Source organism: Mus caroli, chromosome 4, assembly GCF_900094665.2.
Source record: "Mus caroli chromosome 4, CAROLI_EIJ_v1.1, whole genome shotgun sequence".
Taxonomy (NCBI): Eukaryota; Metazoa; Chordata; class Mammalia; order Rodentia; family Muridae; genus Mus; species Mus caroli.
Window position 1 is genome coordinate 50,301,905 of NC_034573.1, and position 23,472 is coordinate 50,325,376.

Consider the following 23,472-nt stretch of genomic DNA (forward strand, 5'->3'; position numbering starts at 1 on the left):
AGGCAGGCGGATTTCTGAGTTCGAGGCCAGCCTGGTCTACAGAGTGAGTGCCAGGACAGCCAGGGCTACACAGAGAAACCCTGTCTCGAAAAAACCAAAAAAAAAAAAAGAATATGCCCAAGGTCACAGAGCCAAGAGCTGCCAATCCTTTAATCACCACATCTCTCTTATCTCCTTGGTTTACGCTAAGGATGGAGGGGGAAACAGTGAGAGCTCCCAAAGCCCTAATATGACAAATAGAAAAGTTAGCTATTACCCTTGAAAAGGAGGAAGAACAGTCAGAGGGACCACGTGCAGTTGCCCTGACAGACATGTCTATAGCACTGTCCTAGAAAATGCCTGAAAGAACCAGAGGGCAAGAAGGTATTGGGGGGGTGGGGGGTGAGCTGTGAAAAACTAGACCAGGAAAGAAAAGAATAAGGGCTTGTGTGAGACCACCTACATAAGGTGTCATGAAGGACAAACAAGTATAGCTCAGCAGTTAGGGCCACGACTCCCACCACTCTGCCTGGGTTGTAGTCCTAGTATCAGCTAGTATGTAGCTAGTTATCAGCCTCTCTGTAACAGCTCCCATCTGCAGGAAGGAGGCAATCATATGCTCAGGCTGCCATGTGAAATAAATGGGTGAGTTAATTATTGTGCTTAAAATAGTGTCAGTTACACACTTCTGTTTTCTAGTGTCTGGGGGATATTCTGAATTTCTAGAACTGACATTAATACTTCATTGACAGGGGCGTTCTTGATCTACTTTGTGAAGAGGCACGAAAGTAAATAAAACAGGAAACTGGGAGGAAAGAAAATACAGAGTCCAACTCTCTAGGACCTAAATAATCTAAAAGCCAGTAGGGGATGGAGACGTTCCTACCCGGATTTAACTCATCAGTAAATTCTCAGAATTAACAATGTAAAGTCGGCTGATTTGCTGTAGGGAACAACGTGAACCTGCACACACCATGCAAGGTCACATTCTTTCAAGGGGGCAGAGACGGGCACATTCACTCCTTTACAGCCTCATATTGTCGTATGAATGTTCCCCTATCTTTGCTATCAACGGCACGCTTAGATCCATTGCACCAACCAGCAAGAAGAGAAAGCCACTCATCTACTTACTACCTTCTCCCCCAAACCGAACTGAGATGAAGATTCTGAAATGCTCCCAAGGAAAAGAAAGAGATGGGAAGAACGAAGTGAGAAGTGATGTTATCCTAGCCGTGAAAAGGGTCCTGATGGGAGGACTGGAGGAAAGCACACACAGGAAAAGCCCGAGGGCAGAATGACATTCCACACCAGGGTGGAGGGAGGCATCCTTCCTCCCTCCCCAGGATAAAAACACTATAGGAGTGGCTGGGTAACAGGAAAAAGAAATGAGTATTTTAAAATGCGGGTCCTGTGCTACAGAAAACAAGCCTGGTTCTTAGCGTAGAGCCTTCTTTAGAAAGTTTAGATTTAAAAGTATGTAACATCAGGCCCCACTGCAGGGGGTACACACCTATACTCCTAGCAGGAGGATGGTGAGTTTGAGTCCAGCCTAGGCTATGAAGATACCGGGTCTTAAAACACTAAGAGCTGGAGATGTAGCTCAGTGGTATAGTGCTTGCCTAGTTCCCATAGGACTTTGGGTTTGGTTCACAACAGGCAAAGAGAGGGACAGTTGTAGTGAGAATTCTGAACTTTTACTTTCTTTACAAAAAAACATAGAAATAGGCTGGAGAGATGGCTCAGAGGTTAAGAGGACCTCAGTTCAATTCCCAGCCATGGTGACTCACAAACATCTGCAGTAATGGGATCTGATGTCCTCTTTTGGTGGATCTAAAGACAGCTACAGTGTACTCATTAAAAAACAAAAAACAAAAAAACTAAGAAATATTATGGCTGGTTAGCTCACTTGGTTAGAGTGTGATGCTAACAACACCAAGGTCAAGGGTTCGATCCCTGTACAGGCCACATATGTCATATATTTGTTCTGGGGAAAAAAAAGGCTGGGCAGTGGTGGTGCACTTAGGTAGCAGAGGCAAGTGGATTTCTGAGTTTGAGGCCGGCTTGGTCTACAGAGTGAGTTCCAGGATAGCCAGAGCTACACAGAGAAACCCTGTCTCAAAAAACAAAAACCAACAACAACAAAAAAGCACTGACTGCTCTTCCAGAGGTCCCAAGTTTGATTCCCAGCAACCACATGGTGGCTCCCAACCATTTGTAATGGGATCCAATGTCCTCTTCTGGTGTGTCTGAAGACAGCTACAGTGTACTCATATAAATATAATAAATAAATAAATCTTAAAAAAAGAAATATTATAATATGCTTTCATATTAGTCCTGGGTATGAGCATATGGGGCTGCTTCAGACTGTCCAAAGCAGCTGACTATGATTTGTCTCATGCTCTATCAGGGGCATGGTTTTGTCAGCTGCAGAATAGTTTCTGCAGTTGTGTGATGTTTGGAATTCTGGAAACTTCTCAGAGGGTGTATAAATGCTAGGACCCCGAGAGTTGGTGGTTGTTCAGGGGAATTGGTTGTAGTTTGTTAGTAGTCATGCTCAAAGAAAGAAATTAGATTCAGATCTCTCTCTCTCTCTCTTCCCCATGGTTGGGAGCCACTCTTCCCCCTTCCTTCCTTCCCTCCTATCTATTGATAGGGAGTGAAACCTAGGAAATAAAGGGTGGGAAAAAGAAGAACCCACAAAGTAGCAAAGGCAAGCAACAGAACAGACTTGCAGCTATGGCTCAGTCATTTTAATCATACATAGACTCTTTGGGGCTAAACATTCCACAATTAATTTAAACATCCTGTTAAAAGATTTTGGTAGTTTTTCATTTGGGAACTTCACAAGTAAAATGTTATTCATACTCGGATTCTATGTCTCAAATATTTGCAGGGGTTTCTCTGCACATATAGACAGAGTTTGAATTGCTAGGATATTCTGAGACGGGGTCCCATTATGTCACTCAGGATGGCCTGTTACTTAATAATTCTTCTGCCTCAGCCTCATGTGTGCTGGGATTACAACCCTGTGCCATTATCCCATCCTCTAACTTCAGTTTTTCTTTTCTGAGTCAGGTTCTCCATGTGTAGCCTCTGTGGCTTGGAACTTGCTACATAGATCAGGCTGGCCTCCAAGTCTCACTGATCTGCCTGCCCCCAATTCCCAATGCACTACATCTGGACTTAGGTAGAGTAAGCTCACACATCTTGCTTTACTTCTGACAGTTCTTGGTTCTTTGGTCTTTCATATACATTTTTAGAATTACTTTATCCAAATATTATCCCAAACTCTATGGAAAGTTTCATTGGAATTGCATTAAATTTATAAATCAATAGGAAAAGCTATGTCTTGATTTTTCTACTGGTCTAGACATGAACATAGTACTTTTCTCTCAGTCTACTTTGACTTTCTCCATAATCTGATATCTTTCTTTGCTATATACTCATGCAGATCTTTCCAGTAACCTCTTGTTTTACTATCTTACTATAACTGGTATTTTAATGACTTTTAAAAATTAATGTAGACAAATGCAACCATTCATAGAATGTATATTCTATGAATGTACTATTTCTATATTGATAATTCTAACACAACGGGGCTCCTGATTTTTCTTTTAGTGTCTCTGCACCTTTTGTTTCTTCTTGTCTCATAGAAGGCCTGGGATTTCCAGCATCTTTTCAACAGGTCTGTGATAGCAGGTACCAGTTCTTGTCTCTGTCTTCTAAAAATAAATGTATCTTTAAAGTTTATTGTTGCTATAATGTTTCCTGTAGATATCCTTATCAGCTAAGAAAGGCTTTTCCAGTAATATCTTATGTTCCCTTATCTGCTAACATGGGTTGTTCCAGCAATATTTCTAGAATGTGTGTGTGTTTGTGTGTGTGTGTGAGCTCATGCGCGTGTGCGTATTATGTGTATACATTGTATACATTAGACAAGCACTCTTATCACTGGTCTGCATCCCCAGCAAAGGACAGCATTTCCTACTTGTAGTTTACAAAATAATTCGTTATAATTAGAAGCTGAATGAAAATGAAGGTTCTTTCTGTATCTATTGCAGTGAAAGTATTTCATTTCTAATCTGTGAAGACAGAAAACTCTACAGATTGTCTGATGCTGACAAGGCCTTGTTTTTCTAGAATAAGACCTAAAAGTGAAGACTTTCAGTGGGAAAATCGGCAGTGAATCAACACAAAAATAACAGCTATCTTCCACACATTGGGTGATGCTAATCTTACTTGTTTACCCCAAACCTTGTCTCCTTCACAGTGTCCTCCCTGATTCAACATCTGAGCTCTAGGAGCATGCATTATTGATAAGCTCATCGGATACTTTATACATGCTTGCTATCCTGTACACACTCTACCTACCAGCTAAAATATATGCCCTTTAAAGAGCGGCAACTATAATAAATTCTTGCTTCAAGTACTTAAAATATCCTTAGGGAGATGTGGAAATTAGTGGATAAGAATAACAGTGCTGTATCCTTAGAAGAGAAACTCTTGAGCATGTGAGTTTCCAGAGGGCTATCCCCACCCGGACCCCCAAACTCAGAGGGGGGAGGAGAGAATAAGAGGGTGAGAGGAGGAGGAGGAGGAAGAGGAGGAGAAGGAGGAGGAGGAGGAAGAGAGAGAGCCACGTGAGTCAGGCTGGCCCCAAACTCCACTTCCTGAGTGCAGAGTTTACATGAACTGCCATAGCTTATGTGATGCTGGGGGTCACATGTATAGAAACTGAGCTATGTCCCCAGCTCCAGCTTTAATATCTTAAACTCAGTGAAACTTTGAAATCAGTCTAAATTGTCTTTATGTACTTCCCTAGTCAGTCAAGCGCCCTAACCATGCTTTATGCATCTCTTGATACTGTGAGGATGGTCTGTCATTATGCACAGCGGTCATGGAACTGTGGCACCCCTACAACTGTGGGACGCAGAACCTCAACCGCCATCACGTACCAAATGGGGAAGGGCATTTTCCCCTCCAGTTAATTTTTAGCAACAAATTACACTTTTCCTCTTCTGCTCTCTTGCTTTAGAATAAAAAACACAGCTCCTTAGTACTGGTAACGTTTTAGCAATGATACTATACAAAGTTACTGTTTTTTCCAGAATGCAGCTCTCTGGATAGTTTTTCTACAATGGAACTTTTTCTTTGTAACTACTCTGCACAGCTCACATCACCTCCTCTTATCTCTAGAAGGGACATGGGAGTGGCTAAAAAGCAGACAGACTACTGGAGGCAAGCTACCTGGATTCAAACCCCTCTTGGGCATTTAAGAGTTGAAATTCCTAACATCAGGTTAGCTGATCTAATGGTCCACTTCTTCATCTGCCTTCTGAGAAACAACCACACAGCTCACCTCAGGGGTGGCAAGAATTAAGTGAGTTAGCACTGGCAAACTTCTAGAACTAAGGAGATGGGTAAAGCCTAATCAGCCTCTAGCCCACCACTTTCACCTCTCTCCATTCCTCGCCACTTATGGGGTGTGGTTGTTCTGGTGATGGGGAGTTCGGGGAAGTCTCCAGGGTGGAAGGAGATGTAAGTGCTAGAAAGGAAATTGCGGCTCTTCCATGCATGCATGCATTACTCAGGAAGACAGAAAGCCACAGAGTGCCAGGTATGGTCACCATTGCTCCATTAATCACAGGATGCAGGGAGGAAAATGGGGATATTTACTTCATTAGCATTAGAAGAATTTCAGGTGCATATAAAACTACAATTTTCAAATATTCTTGGGACCAGGCTGGAACAGGCAGTATTTAAAAGTCTATGGAATAGTGACAACCTCCCTTTCATTAAACATGTTTATGTAAGGCATTGGTGGCCAAGAGTTGAGGTTGTTGTAAGAAATCATCTTTTAATTTGGAGTCGGATAAGATAATTTAAGATTCTTTCTACCTCTAAAATCTTCGTAATCCTGGCATGAGTCACCAAGGTGTTACAGGCTTAGTATGAGTCACACATCGCCAACGCACAGCCAAAGACAAAATTCCTCCCTTGGTGTTTGGCACAGTACCATAGCTGTAGATGAGGAATTCTAGCCCTCGGGTTATGTATACCTCAGCTCAGAGAGACAAAACTTTTTTTTTTTCTTTTTTAATTAAGCACATCTTAGCTGATTCTAGACTTCTTTTATAACTCACAAATATAATAATGCACCAATCCCAACTGAGACCTTGCAAAATCAATCAGGATTAAGCACTCCTTCCTGTCACTCTACAGAGCAGACAGTGGTGGGCAGGCAAATGACAGGGAGAGACAGGACAGGTGGCCGGAGTGGGTGGGAGTTGGGCGAGCCCACACATGACCAAGGGAACAGGACAAAGGCCTTGGAGAACACGCTGGAGTAAGAGGCAAACTGGAGTGCCTTAGTCTGCACCCAGCGCCTGGGTCTGGCCTGCGATGCGGACAGCGACAGCGGCGGCCGACTGCGCAGCGGCCGCCAGCTTGGCTCTGGAAGTCAGGGGACCCCATAGGGGTCTTACTGACCCGCGGCTGGGCCTCACTCGGAGCCACTGAGCCAGGCGGGTCCCGCTGCCTAGGCCGAACAACGCACCTGCTGGGCTCCAGCGCTTCACCGCGAGCCCAGGAGTAGCCGCCCGGCTCTGGGCCCCCACGCGAGTCCCGCCGTGCCGCCGCCGTGCTCGCGCAATGCGGGACAGCGCCGCCTCCCGCCCCGCCATGCCGGACCGAGGAAAGAGCGCCCGCCGCCATCGCGGGCAGCACACACCGGGACCACGGGCCGCGGTACCTGAGAAACCAGGGGCAGAAGAGTCTGTTCCACCGAGCGCGTCCTGATCTCCAGTCCCGAGTCGAAGGTGAAGCCAGACGCGTTGGAGGAGTGGACAGCTCCCGCACCGCCACCGCCGGGGACTGGAGAAGCGGCCATGGCCCTCCAACGAAAGTACAACGCGCTATCCGCACCTCTGCCCGCCCGCCAACCAGCCTCCCGGTTGCCCGCCGCCTCGCCGCACCGAGGCCCCACCCCTACCCTTGTGCCACTACTTCGGCCCCGCCTCCATGCGACCCTGGGCCCGTAGCCCCGCCCCCAGGCCTGTACTACCGCGCGGGCCCCGCCTTCGAGGCCACCCCACTCTAGCGAGTTCTGCCCAGCACCCTAGCCGAGCCCCCTCTACGTCCCACCCACTGACCCATAGTCTGGCGCGTAGCAGTCTAGGATCATCTGGTCCGCCTCTAGGGTGGCACGCCCCACCAGCTCCGCCCTAATACCTGGGCGGCCCCACCCATCCACTGCCATAGTCCCACCCCGCGGACCCGCCCTCTGACCGCCCCTGTGCCTCTTCATTCAAGGTTGTGTTCCAAAGCCTAATTTTATCTGGAGCAGGAGAATCAGGCCACCCCAGAGCCTGCACAAATTCATGTGGCCTCTTACCAGAAGACAACTGTCCCCAACAAAGCTTCCCACCAAATCCATTTGCCTCAAAAGTCAATTCTGATTTCCCGTAAATATTTCTACATGTTTTGATGGTGTTGAGCTGCTGGGACTGAGACATCAATTACACTTGTAACTTTCTTTCAATGGCTTCCGAGGAAAGACAGTCCCATTTCGCCTCCACTTCTATGTTCTGATTGTATCTCTTACAGAGTTGAAACATTTGAGAATATTTTCACACATCTTGATACTCAGCAAGAAGGCAGTGTATCTTGCAGTTATCTTTAGAATTCATCTTCAAGAGATTTAAAAACAAAAGTTTGGGCTCTGGCTAAATATTACCTTTTAAAAACTTGTAATATTGTTTCTAATATTAGCCAAGAACTAGCAGCATGTTAACTGCTCCTTGAATGAAAAGATGTGTCTGACTGAAGTCACTTAAGGCTAAGAATCCGTTCTCTCAGCCCAACCATGAGCTCACACAGAATCCCTGTGGTGAGAAGAGGTGCCAAAGCTCCTTTTCCTCCAGTTTCCAGGAACAAAGCCAAAGAAGGCATTCAGAAGCCTGTATCTTAAGATTCTAGACTGACCTTAGGAAGGACCCAGGGACTGAGTAAGCAGCACAAGCAAGCATTTTTGAAGGACCATAGCTGCTAATGAGAACATGTGGGGCAAAAAGGAATCTGAGACTGGCTTTCTTCATCAAGTTAGGCTGATGGATTCAGTTTGCAGTGTTGGAAGGGAAGCTGAAGGACTCGGCTTCACCTGCCCAAGCAGCATGGGCATCTCCGGTAATGGAGATGGCAAAGCTTAGCCTTTTCTTATAAAAGAGCTCCTGAATTCAACTCATCCTCCAATTCTTTTCCTTGTAAAGTGTGTCTACACGTGGGCATGTGGCCATGAGGGCAGTGCCTGAAGGACAGAGGCATCAGATCTCCTGGAGCTGAATTAAGGGGGTTAGCAGCCGTCCAACATAGGGGTTAGGAATTGAACTGGCTCCTTTGGAAGAACAGTATGCACCCTGAGCTGCAGAGCTTTCTCCAGGCTCATTCTCCCAACACTTACCTTAACCCTCTCTCAGGCCTTATCTACAAGGCTGCCTCCCGCCAACCCACTGAGGACTTCTGCCTCAGCTATGGACTCTTCTGGCCTCTTTATGGTGTAAACTCATACTCTGCAGATAGCTTCCCTCATGTAAGATGACCCAATTTCATAAAAATACTGGCACCAGTATAAATAGTGGCACCAAAGGTAGGATACCCAGGGAAAGTCTGGACAAAGTTCAAATTCCTCAAAAAGAGGAGGCTAAGTTTATCACCGGTTTCATTCAACATTTGTAACTTTATTTCAAAATATAAATATTTTACAAAGATCATCAACAAGTTGTGAAAGCAAATTAAAGCTAAGAAACGGCATTTGTGTAATAAAGAATATTTATTGTTTCATCTGAACACTATTTTTCCTTTCAAATCATCTCCTTCACCTGAGAATGCAGAGGCGATATATTTTCAGAGTTAATTACAGCGGTATGTTCAATCTTAGTTTCACAATCAAACAGTATCTGCAGTACAATCCAAGTCCCTGAACAAGTGGCACTACAGGGACAAAATGTAGTAAGAGTTACACTTCTGGGTCACTCCAATACAAAAGAATTGGTTTTCACAATAAGCAAAAACAGTGTGAAGATCTGTTTCCATACCTTTTGTTGTATACATAAAGCTAGAAGGAAAGACCAGTATAATGAACTTTGGACTTGGAGTCAGAGACTCTGTAACCAAGTTCTGGCTCTATCCTTTTAGGATGTAAACTTCAGAGAGAGGAGGGCAGGAGGGGGAAGAGACGGAATCAGCAACCAGTTTTTCAGGGCTCCTAGGACTCTGACCATACAGTCACTGCAATACTGCCTGGCTCACAGGGGAGTCCTCAAAGGTGCCTGAAGATTATAAAGTGCCATACTGAAAGAAGCATTGCTAAGATGCAGTATCAACATCACCAATACATTTCCATTAATTAATTAATTCTTGGGTAACTTGCAAAATCAAACACAAATACTGACTTTGTATGCCCCAGGTGGGAAAGAAACTCCTCCTTGCAAGGACAGCTCTGGGCAGCTAAGTCTTTCTAGTAGCTCATTGCACTGCTAGGGCTTGCTACCAATGCCATCGCAGCACTGTAACAAACTCACTGCCAGTATTTTCACTGGAAATCGTCTTCTAGAAGACCTGTAAACTTGAGCAAAAACTGGTTGAGATGCTCAGAGAAATGGGGGAGAGGACAGGAGAACAATATCAAGTGCAACAGTCTGTCCCCTCCTAAGATCAAAATGTGTCATGGCATAATACAAACTCACAGACAGCCCAGGGAAAGGAAATAACTTAGCATTCCTCAGTTTTAATTGATCATGGAATCCCCTCCCAAGGCAGCTTTTCTCTTACAACTCTATTTACTGTGCATACAAGTGCTATAGGGAACTTTCCACTTTTCTCTTTTTTTATTTATTTGTGACAAAAGTGGCTGAGCCGTGAGGAAGACAGGAGCAGCAGAAGGCAGGCTGATGGAGAGGATGTGCTCCATCTGAAGTCGGTTGCTAACTGGCTGCTGCGTAAGCTACTTTACCCATACATTGTCTCCTTCTCTAAAACAAACGCATACCCTGATTACAACAGTCCCTCCAGGCACCGAGCTTTTGTGACACTGGTAAGAAGACTCTACCTACAATTCTCCAAGTCGTTTTAAGCTATTGAGAAGGCTGTTTCATGGGTTCAGATATTAGTTTTCCTCCAGACCTTAGTGAGTTAACACATTTGATAGCATAATGAGCAAAGACTAGAAACTGATAAAATAAATAAATAAATAGGAAATAAATACTAGTTACTCTTTGCAGGGACAAAAATTTGGGAGTATATCGCCAGAAGCAATCTTCACTGTGAAAGGGGCAAAGTCCCACTCGGAAAGGCTGTGGGAGGCCCGCAGAAGACACTGGAAGGTTAGGACTGGCGCGTGGAAAGTATTTTCCCATAGGCCAGGGTAAAACCTCAGGATACCACCTAAACAAATGTATCCTAGTCTAAACCTATTGGCCGGAGGTTCCCAGCACTTCGTGCCACCCTTCTCAGTCACCTAGAAGAGTGGAAACCGAGAAATGCAGAAGTCCCGAGAGCATGGTGAGAGCATGGTGAGTCCATATGAAGGCCAGGGGAGCTAGAAGACTTTCCTGCACTGTACACTGGTACAAACAGCCGGCATGCCCAAAGCCAGAGTTTGGACACAGGGCCTCAACAGAACCCATCTTGGTCACCACTTTCCAATCCAGGCTCATCTCAGAGCCCCAAGGAAAGCAGCAGGTTCTCAGGGAAGAAGGGTCAGGACTCTCACGGATGTAATTATCTAATCCTGGCAGCCAAAGAGGCTGGCACATAGCTGCTGAAAATAAGAGTGTGAGATCAGGCAGGATGTACAAAACAAGGAACTTACACCTCCAGACCTGCACCTCGTTCTTGTAGCAAAAACAGCAGTAAATGGGTGAGCACAGCTTGTTAGCTCCCCTTGTAACCCTGCAGCTGACAGAAATCGGTAAACTAACCCGTAATCTAGCTGTTCAATCCAAGATGCTATGGAGGATTTCTGCTCTCAGTTTTACTCAGCTACTTTTGCTTCATGGGTGCATTCTCCTGAGCAATGAGGTCCTGGTCACACACACATACACACACACACAAATGCACACACATGTACATGTATAAAGTAGCCAAAAAGTCTGCTTACAAGTGATGCCCAGACAAGGAGTTAGGCAGAATGGGAAACGTGGCTTCTAATGCCGTAGAGGAGTCAGGAGGGTAGGAAGGAATGGATATTCTGTTTCAGGACATCAACCAATGTCAGGAGCCATAATGGGACAAGCTAATAACTAGCAGGTGATCATCCTGAAATGGCCTGCTTTGGATTATGTAATCTGCGACAGGTGTGCCCTTCTTTTTTTTTTTTTTTTTTTTTAAAGATTTTTTTTTTTTTTATATGTAAGTACACTGTAGCTGTCTTCAGACACTCCAGAAGAGGGCGCTAGATCTCATTACGGATGGTTGTGAGCCACCATGTGGTTGCTGGGNTGGTTGTGAGCCACCATGTGGTTGCTGGGATTTGAACTCTGGACCTTCGGAAGAGCAGTCGGGTGCTCTTACCCACTGAGCCATCTCACCAGCCCCCATGGTGTGCCCTTCTTAAGCAAGGCTGTGAGGGATTCATTTTAGGAAAGATTCCTGCTATTAATATGCTTTTCCTGTTATTAACATATATAACAATCACTAAGTAATAGCACACCCTTTTGGAGCAGATGTCTGCAGATCTACAAAGATGTACTGCCTTGTGGTGGTGCTATCCAGACAAACAGGTAATGTCTTAAGTCTTAATGATGATCCTATAAAAATTCCTCAAGTTATATCTGTCATTATTAAGCTCTTTTATAGCGGGACTGCTATTAGGTCCTTTCTAATAGTCAAAACTACAATGAGAACTCTGCCAGTTTCCCAAGTGTCACCAGTTAATTGCTCTTCATGGTAACCAGACTTTTCCTTCTTAGAACATATTCCAAGAGGCTGTAAAATAATTAACCAAAGGTCATAAAAAGGGAACTAACGACTTATTATAGGTGCTAGGAAAGAAGATAAAATATTGACTAGGGGGCTGGAGAGATGGCTCAGTGGGTAAGAGAACTGATAGCTCTTCTGAAGGTCCTGAATTCAAATCCCAGCAACCACATTGTGGCTCACAACCATCTGTAATGGGATCGGATGCTCTCTTCTGGTGTGTCTGAAGACAGCTACCGTGTACTTACATATAATAATAAATAAATCTTAAAAGAAAAAAAAAGCAAGAAAAAAGAAAAAGAGCTGTCTTAAAAAAATGGGTTTATCTATACAAAATTTCACTAATAACTTAGTTATGGTTTTAAACCTTCAGTGAACCTGTAGAGCTGAGACAGGTTATGGATGCTTAGTCAGAAAATTAATCCTAATGGATGTAGACACTCTTTCTTGTAAACGTATTATTTCAATTTATGACTTGATTCTTTTGTGTGAACTTGTGATGAACTTTGTAACATGTAATCATGTATTCTTTGTTTTTTTGTTTTTTGTTTGTTTTGTTTTTCAAGACAGGGTTTCTCTGTATAGCCCTGGCTGTCCTGGAACTCACTTTGTAGCCCAGGCTGGCCTCGAACTCGTGATCCTCCCGCTTCTGCCTCCTTCAGCAAATCCTACCGGCGTGTGCCACCACAACCAGCCATGTATTCTTAAAGATGTATACGTACTGAGGACGAAGAGATGAGAAGGAGAGAGAGAGAGAATAATTTTTTCCTTTCCCCAATTAGGATCTTTCTCCTTTTCCCCTTAGACAGCTTTCATGGGCAACTTTTGACAACTCAGTAATAAGTGCTATAATCATTTTCTAAGTGTCCCTTCCTGAGACTTTTGATTAGCAGGCAGAAAGTTAGAGCCCAGCAGTTCCTGCTGAGATATTACAAAGGCTATTTACTTAATCGCTGTTTTTAGGAAGAGATGCTAAGTGCCAGAAACTGCAGTTTGCTGTGGCTGGCCCCTGGCAAACCAAGAAGTTTATTATGGCTGCTGCCACTGGTCGGCCTACCGCCTGCTTTGTTCCCAGAGGGAATTTTCTATTTCTTCTTCTTGTTCCTATATTCTGTCTCAAAGTTGGAAGAATGTCTGAGCAACTGGAAAAGCTGCAAGTAGATACAGAGGAACTGGAGAAACAAACAAACAAACGGATGAAATGGGTCCTTCTACTTGTTTTTGAAAGGTTTACAGAATTGGCTGTGCTGGAAGCTCTTGAAAAGCGCCTGAAAGGCAAGAACAAAAGGGCTCAAGAAGCAGTGACTGAGAGCAGGAGCTTCCAGCAGGATGAATAAAGGATAGAAGGCCAATCATACCCAGTACTGCCCACTTTCAGTTTCAAGTCCCCACAGCCAGGGGCTGGGGAGACATGCAGGAAAAGCTGAAAGAGCCTGTTGGGAAAGAAAGGGTTAATCTCAGGCCAGCCATGTGGGTAGAGGAGAGGCCTTGGATTATAAAATCTCCATCAGGTTTTCCCAGTGATTGTAAAGCACATGCCTGCTAATGGTGCGGGTTACAATCATAAGATAACATGGCGCCCTATAGAAATGATAGATCTGAGGCATTTTAAAGAGTCTGTGATTTCCTATGTAATGCATTCCCCTTATGTAAAAGATAAAGTAACCAAGCTATCCAAAATAGAATTATTTCCCAGGATTGGAAGGGATTGGTGCTGTACTGGAGGTTGGTCAGCAGTTACTATGGTTAACATGGTAGAGGAAGGAAGCCTGGAATATTGAACAATGAAGTAGAGAATGGGGACTGAATAAAGATCAAGTGCTTGGTGAAGGGTGGTATTCGGATCTACAAAATGCACATTCAATCTGATGATGCCATTATAGAACAATGTGGCTTGGCAGCTTTAAGAGCTTGGAGACAAAGTAAAGGAGCCCAAGGAAAGAGCCACATTTACTAAGATTATATAAGCTCTGGGGAAGCCTTTACAGATTTCTTGCAAAGATTTGTTTCAGCTGTAAACAAAGCCATATAAGACCCTGATTCCAGACAGGTGTTGTTAGAGATGGTGACATCTGAGAATGCTAATACACAATGTGAAAGTGTTATTAGATTATTAGAGCCGTGGGAGTGCCAATGGATGAGTGGATAAGGGACACAACTGATATTGGCTCTCACAAACATCAAGCTAATACAATAGTATAAGCTATAGCTAGAGGTCTCAGATATAAAAATGCGCAGTGTTTTAATTGTGGTGAATTCAGCCATTTACAAAGAAATTGTGACCAAGTGGCTAAAAGCCTCAGATTTCAAAATGTCCATGTGATAACTGTAAGAAATATGATACTTTCTGAGCACAATAACGAAATGCCTGGTGCGTCAACTGTGGGTTCTCCAAAAGAATACCTAGGCTTCCCAGGGTTTACAGGTGCTCTGCAAGTGCTCTCACTGGATAAATAAGGGCAGGCACAAAAGGGACACACGAGGTAATCTCTTGCCATCAGGAAATGAAAAGGGGTAGGAGTAGGAGGCTGCCAGCTTGAGGCCCCACAGTGTTTCCCTCTGGCCATCCAGATTACAAGCAGGCAACAACAAAGAGGACAACAGCAACAACCAGTAACTAAGTATTTCTGATCTTATATTGGTGCTCTAGATTTGACCACAGATAAACCTTGTACTGGCTAGTTGTGTGTCAACTTGACACAGCTGGAGTTATCACAGAGAAAGGAGCTTCAGTTGAGGAAATGCCTCCATGAGATCCAACTGTAAGGCATTTTCTCAATTAGTGATCAAGGGGGAAAGGCCCCTTGTGGGAGGGACCATCTCTGGGCTGGTAGTCTTGAGCAAGCCAGGGGAAGCAAGCCAGTAAAGAACATCCCTCCATGGCCTGTGCATCAGCTCTTGCTCCCTGACCTGCTTGAGTTCCAGTCCTGACTTCTTTCAGTGATGTAAGCTGAATAAACCCTTTCCTCCCCAACTACTTCTTGGTCATGATGTTTGTGCAGGAATAGAAACCCTGACTAAAACAGATTGGTACCAGGAATGGGGTATTCCCGTGACAACCTGGCCATGTTTTGGGGAGGACTGTGGAAGGACTTTGGAACTTTGGGCCAGAAGATCCATTCGGTGTTAAGAGCTCTGTTGAATGTTGTGTAGGAACTTGGAAGATAATGTTGAGAAGAGTGCAGAAGATGGAGGCCTGGCTTGTGAAATTTCAGAGGGAAGATTAAAGAACTTTGCATTATTGGGACCATTGATGCTGGTTTGCTGGAGCTAAGAAATTAGCAGTGATTAAGAAGAGACCAGCATCATTGAGGTGACATCTTTTGGGAGGTGTTTTTTGAGAGCACAGAGGCTGTGTTCCAGAGATAGCCAAGGTTGTACCTTGTGCTGTGGCTGGACTTGGTAATGTGTAAGGGTCACCCCGGTGGTACTGGTTTTGAAGGCATGAAGGGGTCACGCAGAGCAGCTGAGGCTCGGCACTGTGAGAGGCCATGGAAGGCCATTGGTGAAAGTGCAGCCTCAGCTGCAATTGATGTCCCAGGACTGAAGGGGTCATGTAAAGGAGTTGAGGCTTGGCACCATGAAGAGAGCCTATGAGAGGCTATTGGTGAAACATAGTTACAGCAGAAGACAGCAGTGTTTACAGATGCCAGTACCATGAGATGACCACCAAGGACAGCAGCAGCAGTGGAACACAGGCAGCTGGAGCCTAGAAGACAAGATGTGTGCTACAAAGGGCATGGCTGGAGAAATGACCCAAGCCCTTGTAGGAGCCCAGAAGATTGTGAGTTGGATCCCAGTCATTGGATAGTTGGAGTTTAATTTTTGCTTTTGATTGTGACTGTGCCCTGATATTTTTCCCTCTTGAAGGAAGAAACTATTTTAGTGGAGCCCACAGTTAAGAGACTTTTAATTGTAAAAAGACTTTGGGGTTTTAAAAGAGATGGATATTTTAAAGAGATTGAAATTTTAAGAATTGCAAAGACTGTGGGACTTTTAAAGTTATTTAGATCTTGGGGATGAGTAAGAATGTAAGGGTTGAGGCTTACTAGTGATGTGTTTGTTATAGATGGGAATTTCAAAGAAATTTTAATTGTGGCTTGAGAGAGAGAGAGAGAGAGAGATGCAAAGTAATGCAGGGGACAATGAAAGTTTAAAAACTGCTGTTTCCCTACACTAAGGGTGAAGCTGCTCCAGTAGAAAGAACAGGGGGACTTGGGAGTACTGAAAAACGTGTGCTTTAGCAAACAGTGAGTAGTTAATGACCAAAGTTAAACTTTAGGCAAATAGTGTTGAATTAGGAGGTTTGGTGGATACAGGAGCTGATGTGACTATCATTTCCCCAAAACCGTGGAACTCTGAATGGCCACTTCAGAATGTTCATACACAGTTTATGGGAATTTGTAGATTACCTCAAATAAAAAAAAGTGTACAATGGGTTAGGACCAGAAGGGCAAACAGGGAAGCTGAGACCTTATGTGGCTGACATACCCATAAATTTATGGGGAAGGGATCTTTTACAACAACATGGTTGGTACTCAAATATTCCTGCAATCCCAGAGACAGCTCATGATGAAACTGTAGGGAGATGGTAGATGTTCCTGGGAAAGATACTGATATGTGTCATCAAAAACAATCACGGGCTGTTCCAGGGATTGAGTGAGTTTCCAAATCACAATAGTCCTACCCTAAAATAGTTGGCTGACAAGCCTGTATGGGTAGAGCAGTGGCCCTTAATTGAGGAAAACCTGCAGGCACGTGAGCAGCTAGTACAACAAAGAGCAGGTGGAGGCTCACCATACAGGAGAGTCTAACAATCCATGGAATTCGCCTGTGTTTGTTAAAAAAAGGAAAAAAATAAAACATACAAACAAAAACAAAAATGAAATCAGGAAAATAGAGTATGTTATCAGATTTAAGAATGCTGAACAGAGTAATTCAACCACTGAGACATTTACAGCCAGGAATTCCTTTACCTTCTTCATGACCTAACTCATAGCCTATGACAATTGATTTAAAAGAGTGTTTTTTCACAATCCTTCTGCATGAGCATGATAAGAAAGGATTTGCTTTCTTAGCACCTACTTATCATAACAGTGGTCCAATAAATGCTCCCAAGTGGAATGCTAAATAGTCCGGCTTTATGTCAGTATTTTAAGCAACAACAGCTAGAAATAACTTGTAGGCAATTCCCTCAATCTATCATATCTCATTACATGGAAGATGTACTGTTGGCTAATTCTGACAAAGATACTTTAGAGAAAATGTTTTTAAAAAACACAAAGAATTCTGCCATGCTGGGAATTACAGATCGCTCCTGTAAAATACAGAGAGTAGATTTGATTAACTATTTGGGTTATAAAATATTAACCATAAAAGGTACAGATCTGTAGAGATCAGTTGCAAACTCTTAATGCTTTTCAAAAATTAATGGGAAATATTAATTGGCTATGGCCTACAACCAGATTAACTCAAGTAACTTATTTCAACCATTACGAGTAAATTCAAACTTAAAACAGTATAGAATGGTTAACAGTGAAAGAGTTTACTCACAGCAAGATGCATATGTGGATCACACAGAGCCTAAGCTTGATTGTATTTTCATTTTTCTGCCATCAACTCATTCTCTTACGTGGCTCATTATACAAAGGGAAGATAGAATTATAGATGGATTTTCTTAATACACAAATTAAAAAGTTAAAAATTTACATATATAGAAAAGGTTTCTGATTTAATTATAAAAGGTAGAATAAGACTATATCAATTATCAGTAACAGACACAGCTGAAATTGTGGTGCCTTTTACTAATGCTGAGATTATGTCACTATGTGTAATCAATGAAGATTTGCAAAGCATGTAGCAACTATTTGTGAGAAATAAACAAATATCTCCAAAGCAAGCATCTTCAATTTACAAAAAGAACTAATTGGATTCTCCCAAGTATTGTAAAGGGAACACCAATTCCTGAAGCGCCTACATTCTATCCTGATGCAAGTAAGTTGAGGACGGAAGGCTGTAAGTCAGACAAAATAAGCAAAGTGATCCAAAGCCCACAAAGTTCAGTTCAAAAATCAGAGTTGTATGCAATCCTATTGTTAGATTTCTCTGAATCTCTTAATAATTACTGACTCTCAATATGCAGAAAGAGTTGTTTTGTATATAGAAACTGCTGAATTTGTTCCGGATGGTTCAGAATTAATCTTATTTGTGCAACTGCAACTGGCAATCAGAAATAGACACTTTCCATTGTATATTGAATATGAGACTCATATTCAGTCTCATACAGGTTGAGCAGTCTATTGGCACAAGGAAATGAAGAAATTGACCAATTATCAATGGGAAATGTATTAGAAGCCTCAAAATTTCATGAAAAAACCCCACCATGTTAAAAATAAAGGTTTAAATTATTTTCTATGATTTGGCAACAAGCCGAGGAGATAAAAAAATGCCTTACTTATTCTCTGTATAACCAAAGTTCATTACCTGATGAGTAGTCCTAGGAGTGCTAAAGGAAATGAAATCTGGCAGACGGATGATGTGTTCCATTTTGCAGAATTTCTAACACTACAGTTTGCACACCATACCACTGATTCATATTCAGTCCCAATGCGCAACTGCTTTGAGTTCCGAAAAGCTGGTTCCGTAATTGCACATTTATTGGAAATAACAGAAGTTTGGAGGACACCTGCACAAATTAATACTGACAATGCATTCTCACATGTCTTCAGTGAGATGAAGCAATTCTTTGCATATTATAATATAAAGCATGTTACAGATATCACACAATCCTACAAGACAAGCAGTTGTACAAAGATCTAGCTGCATTTTTAAAGAAATGCTAATAAAACAAAAAGGAAGAGTAAAGACCCTGTAAAGACAGACTAGTGCTTTGTTAACTTTAAATTTTTTTAAAAGAAAAACCTCAGTTATGGTTTGTGATTATGATTTAGTTTAACCCCAGGTGTGGGATATGGGGCTGCTTCAGATTGTCCACAGCAGCTATGATTCGTCTCATGGTCTGGCAGGGGCACGATTCTGCCAGCTGAAGGTTGTTTACCTTAATCCGAGGGTCTGCTGAGAGCCCGGGGGGGGGGTGGCTGCTGCTCCCCATGCTGCTGCTGATTCCTGCTGCTGCGGGTGTGTTGCTGGTTTGCTGGTTGGAGAAGTCCTGACAATGAAGACTGGACTTTCCTCTAGGAAATTTGACATCCCTAATCAGAAGGAAGTAGTCCAAAGAGATCTATGCCCTCTTTCCCTCTAACCTTTCCTCACTGACCTAGTGTTGGGGGTTGGAAGGGATCGGGGTGGAGAAGAGAGGCAGGTAAAAGAACCCAATAAAGTAGCCAAAAAGTCTACCTATACATGCACATGAACACACACACACACACACACACACCACAAACCAACAAACAGCAGCAGCAGCAACAACAACAACAAAAAACCAAAAACCAAACCAGCCACCAGCCATATATATTCTCTTCTTCTCAGGTCAAATTCTATTCAAACTCTTCAAGGTAAGTTATGTTAGGGACTAAAAGACTCTTACCACCTCATGTTATCTATTCTCTCTCTGTCCTAGGAAAATTCCGTAAAACTGCTTCCCTGTGCCTGACACTTGCTAGGATGTTTTTCCAACTGGCAGCCTTCCTGGATTCACTGTAGCGATGGAGTAGTTTGAGTCTCCGGATCAGGTCATTGTGGGGGACTTCTGTTCTTAAAATTTCAGGACAGACTTATACCACTACCACGAATTTAGGAAGCTCTAAACTTAGAGCTCAGAGTTCCCCTAGAAATTCACATTCAAATTGAGAACTATCCTACCAACAAGTATGAATCAGCTCAAACTTAGTTTTTTGCAAATTTGCTTTTACATGACTAAAAGCACACTGGAGCAACATAATTTGTAGATGTATACAAACTCACTGTATATATTTGCTGCTTATGAGCATGTGCTAATTATAAACTTATCACAATATAGTTTGAAAAACTTGGTTTCTCTCAACCATTTTAATGTAAGAATTTTAGATTTAGTATGATTTACATGATCTGGCTGGCATTTAAGGTGAGAGAAGCCATCGTGGGAGTCATCGCCCACAGCCCACTGTGGTCCTTGGCATGGTGCCTAGAATTTACTAATGCTCAAGAAAAGTATTAATGAGCAAATGACCAACTTATTAAGGAACTGAGTAAGTGGTTTAGTGGTCAGATCTAACAGATGATGGATTAACAGGTCATAATGTTGAAGGATTCATGATACAACCAGGAAACCAGCATGAGCTATACTATACATAGCATGTCAGATGGCACTGCAGTATGTGTGGGTTTTATTTATTTATTTATTGGTTTTTTCCAGACAGGGTTTCTCTGTATAGCCCTGCAGGCTGTCCTGGAACTCACTTTGTAGACCAGGCTGGCCTCAAACTCAGAAATCTGCCTGCCTCTGCCTCCCAAGTGCTGGGATTAAAGGCGTGTGCCACCACCGCCCGGCATGTGTGGGTTTTATTAATCAATCAAGTTATAAAGTTAGTAAGAAGTTTTAAGAAAAATTTTAGTCTTAAGTGCTTTCAAAAACAAATCAAAACCCCCTTCTGCTGCCCAGGCACAGCTGGAAAGGGCACGGCACTAGGAGCTGGGCTCAGGTTACAGCCATGTCCTGTGTCACGAAGCAGGACAACTCTTTCACATGTATGGAATAAATGAGAACCTCTGCTGACAGGACTGGGAAACTGCCAAAGCCATAAGAAATGCATTCTGCAGATGTAACATCAGAAGACAGGGGATAAGTTACAACACTTGGTGGCTTTGCACTGCTGCTGTCCTGAAGCTTAGCCCCCCAACCCCGCCCCCAGGGTGACACTCCCCAGAGTACAAAGCTCCAAGAGCTGATGTGAAATGCGTGTAAAGTAATGTGCACAAAGGCTGTGTAAAGTATAAAGCACTATGCCGGTTGTGTCAGATCTGAGATACGTGCAAAGTTATAGTCCAACTCAGCAAGCATTCGTCTAGACTCCCGAGTACAAGGCACCGTGCTAAGGGGAAGAAATTCTGCTGCTAAGCAACTGAGGGCACACATGACAAACCCAGGGACCACTGCACCTCAGTCTGTGCTTGTATTGTAAAGCAGGTGAGAGAGGAAGGCTGACGGCAGGGATCTGTAGCCGCTCAGTAGGCGGCATCTTTTCAGCGTGGTCGGAAGAGTTGTAGAAACCTGGCAACCTGGCTGAGAGGAAGAGCTGCACTCCTCCTGCGTCTGTCTCTCCTCTCAGCACAGGGAGCCATCTTTACCCTTTTCTGCTTACTGAACCATACTCCACAGGGAAAACTTTCTCACTGAAAAGGGCTAAACTCCTACAGCAGAAGGAACATTACACTGGGTATACACTTAATAGTAGGTCGTTCAGAATCCTTAAAGTAACTTATAAACAAACACTGCAGCAGATAATCAGAGAGGGCAAGTTCAAGCCTTGGTACCAGTGCATCAACTGCGACTTTCAAGTCATCTTAGCATGAGCTGTGAGCAGACACAATTCTCAACTTTCAAGCTGTGTTTTAAAATGCGAAGCGGCCTAGAGCAAGTTCTCTCTCACTTGGCGTTCTGCATGTAAGGCTGGGAGGCTTCTGCTTCTTTTCTGGGTACCCCTGCCTGCCAGACACGGCTGTCAGAACAGAGGCCAACGCTTGCAGGACTCATTGTCAAAGTGAGACTCCCCAGAGAAGTCACTGCAGTGAAGCCAGGTCAATCTACTGAAGATTTCAGATCTTCAGAGATGTCACGGAAAGTCCTAAAAAAAAAAAAAAGGAAGAGAGAATGGTTGGCTTTGCTTTGGAAAGGAGTGGGGTTAGCAAAACTACAAGGAGGGAGGGGCAAGCCCAGAACCAGTTACCATACAACACTGTCTTCTTTCATAACCTTTAAGAGGGTAGAAGAGATTATAGTCCCTATTTTTAGCATTTTCACAAGACTGTTTCAAAATCTCTTAGTTAGCCCTCATTGTGTATAAACAGGAGCCCGGTTTGGGGCTGAGTCCATTATCTCTTATCTGGGACCTCCCCAGACTTACTTGAAGCACAATTGGCCATGTGACTGGATTTTGGCTAACGAGATATTACAGAAGTGTTGTGTAACTTGGGGGCAGTTTCTTGGCTCTTGGAACTTCTAACTAGCTGGAAAACAGATACGATGCTAAAGAGAGCAAGTCTTGCTGATCAGACTAATTGCTGATAGAGTCCTGTTCTGAAGGAGAAACCCTGGTGCTACAAAGAACCCAAGGCCTGCAGGGAGGAGGGCCAGAAGGGTAAAGGAAGGTGTTTCCATCACCTGACTTGTCTCACATAAGATAAGCTAAGTGATACCTAGTGCCGGTTGGTATTTGGACTGGATAGAAAGGTCTGATGCATCTACAATGCATCTACCTTGGGACCATGGTGGCTAAACAGCCTTTGATATAGCTGACAGGCCTGTCATAGTGTCACCTGGTAAAGTAAAGATGCTCACAGACAGCCATGGGGCCAGGGTCAGAGGTTACCAATGAACATGTGCTCCAGTATCTGATATCTTAGAAAGCCACAAGTCATGGTTGGTATAGCATTCTGATGGTAAGGGGCTAGGCTCGGGCATTTGCTTAACACTCTAGACCTGGAATGCCCCCGGACTTCTTTTTAAACAAGAAGTCCGCCTGCCTCTGCCTCTGCAGCTTGCAAGTCTGGAACTATATGAACATAGAGCAACTTGATATTTCTAAACTATATCACCTAAGCATCCTGGAAAATACTAATAGGCTCAGAACAGTAATTCACACCAGCGAAGCCAGGCCTGGTACATGCCTTCTACTCCCAGGACTCTGGAGGTTCAAACAAGTGAACTTCAGTGAGTTCCGGGCAAGTCGGGCTACAGAGAGAGAGACCATGTCTCAAAAAAACCAGAACAGATAAAGATAACACATGATGTTTTTATCATGGGATTCAGCACATGCTAAGTCTCAACAAATGTTAGAAGTGTTGTTTGTGTTACTTCTTAAACAGTGGTGGATAAAACGCACATTTCCTTTAGGCCCAGAATGCCACAGCTGGGGGTTGGTGGGGTGAATCCAACAGGCAACCACTCAGACTTAGCCACCTCTGGAAAGCAGGAGCTCCAAGCCATTATTAGGAGGAGACTAAAACAACCTAATTAACTCACTGAGCAAAACGCCCCAAAGCTTCAGAAGCAGGTTACACTGTGCCACCCCACCCCGGCCGACCGCCACCAAACCGAGCAGCTGATCCTTCTTCCTTCTTTCCGACTCCTAGCTTACCTCTGGAGAAGGGAATGAGTTTTGGACTAGGAACAACAGGCAGAGATGTGAGTGTGGCTGTGTACTAGCACAGGGTACTACACCTACAGCAGAGCTCTGTATTCAACTCATCACCCCCTCCCTGGGCTTACAACTTCCAGCTAAGAGATCTGAAGACCTTTCTGTGAGGAATTATCAGTGCACAAAAGAGACCAAAAGTCACAGCCATTAAGGGCTGCACAGGGTA

At 43.6% G+C, this 23,472-nt stretch overlaps 2 protein-coding genes across 6 annotated transcripts in view; both read right to left on the bottom strand.

The window, feature by feature from the left end:
- Positions 1-11,374, bottom strand: part of Ctnnal1 (catenin alpha like 1) — a 55,343-nt gene extending 43,969 nt beyond the window's left edge. For both annotated transcript variants that reach the window (XM_021160014.2, XM_029476273.1), the window contains exon 1: positions 6,731-11,374. In XM_021160014.2, coding sequence (XP_021015673.1) covers positions 6,731-6,868 — 138 coding nt within the window. In that variant the 5' untranslated portion in view covers positions 6,869-11,374. The remainder of the gene's footprint in view (positions 1-6,730) is intronic.
- Positions 11,375-16,046: 4,672 nt separating this feature from the next.
- Positions 16,047-23,472, bottom strand: part of Tmem245 (transmembrane protein 245) — a 75,779-nt gene continuing 68,353 nt past the window's right edge. For 3 of the 4 annotated variants that reach the window (XM_021161328.2, XM_021161326.2, XM_029475924.1), the window contains one exon: positions 16,047-21,734. In XM_021161328.2, the coding sequence (XP_021016987.1) occupies positions 21,689-21,734 (46 nt within the window). In that variant the 3' untranslated portion in view covers positions 16,047-21,688. The remainder of the gene's footprint in view (positions 21,735-23,472) is intronic. The other variant, XM_029475923.1, reaches the window with a different exon arrangement.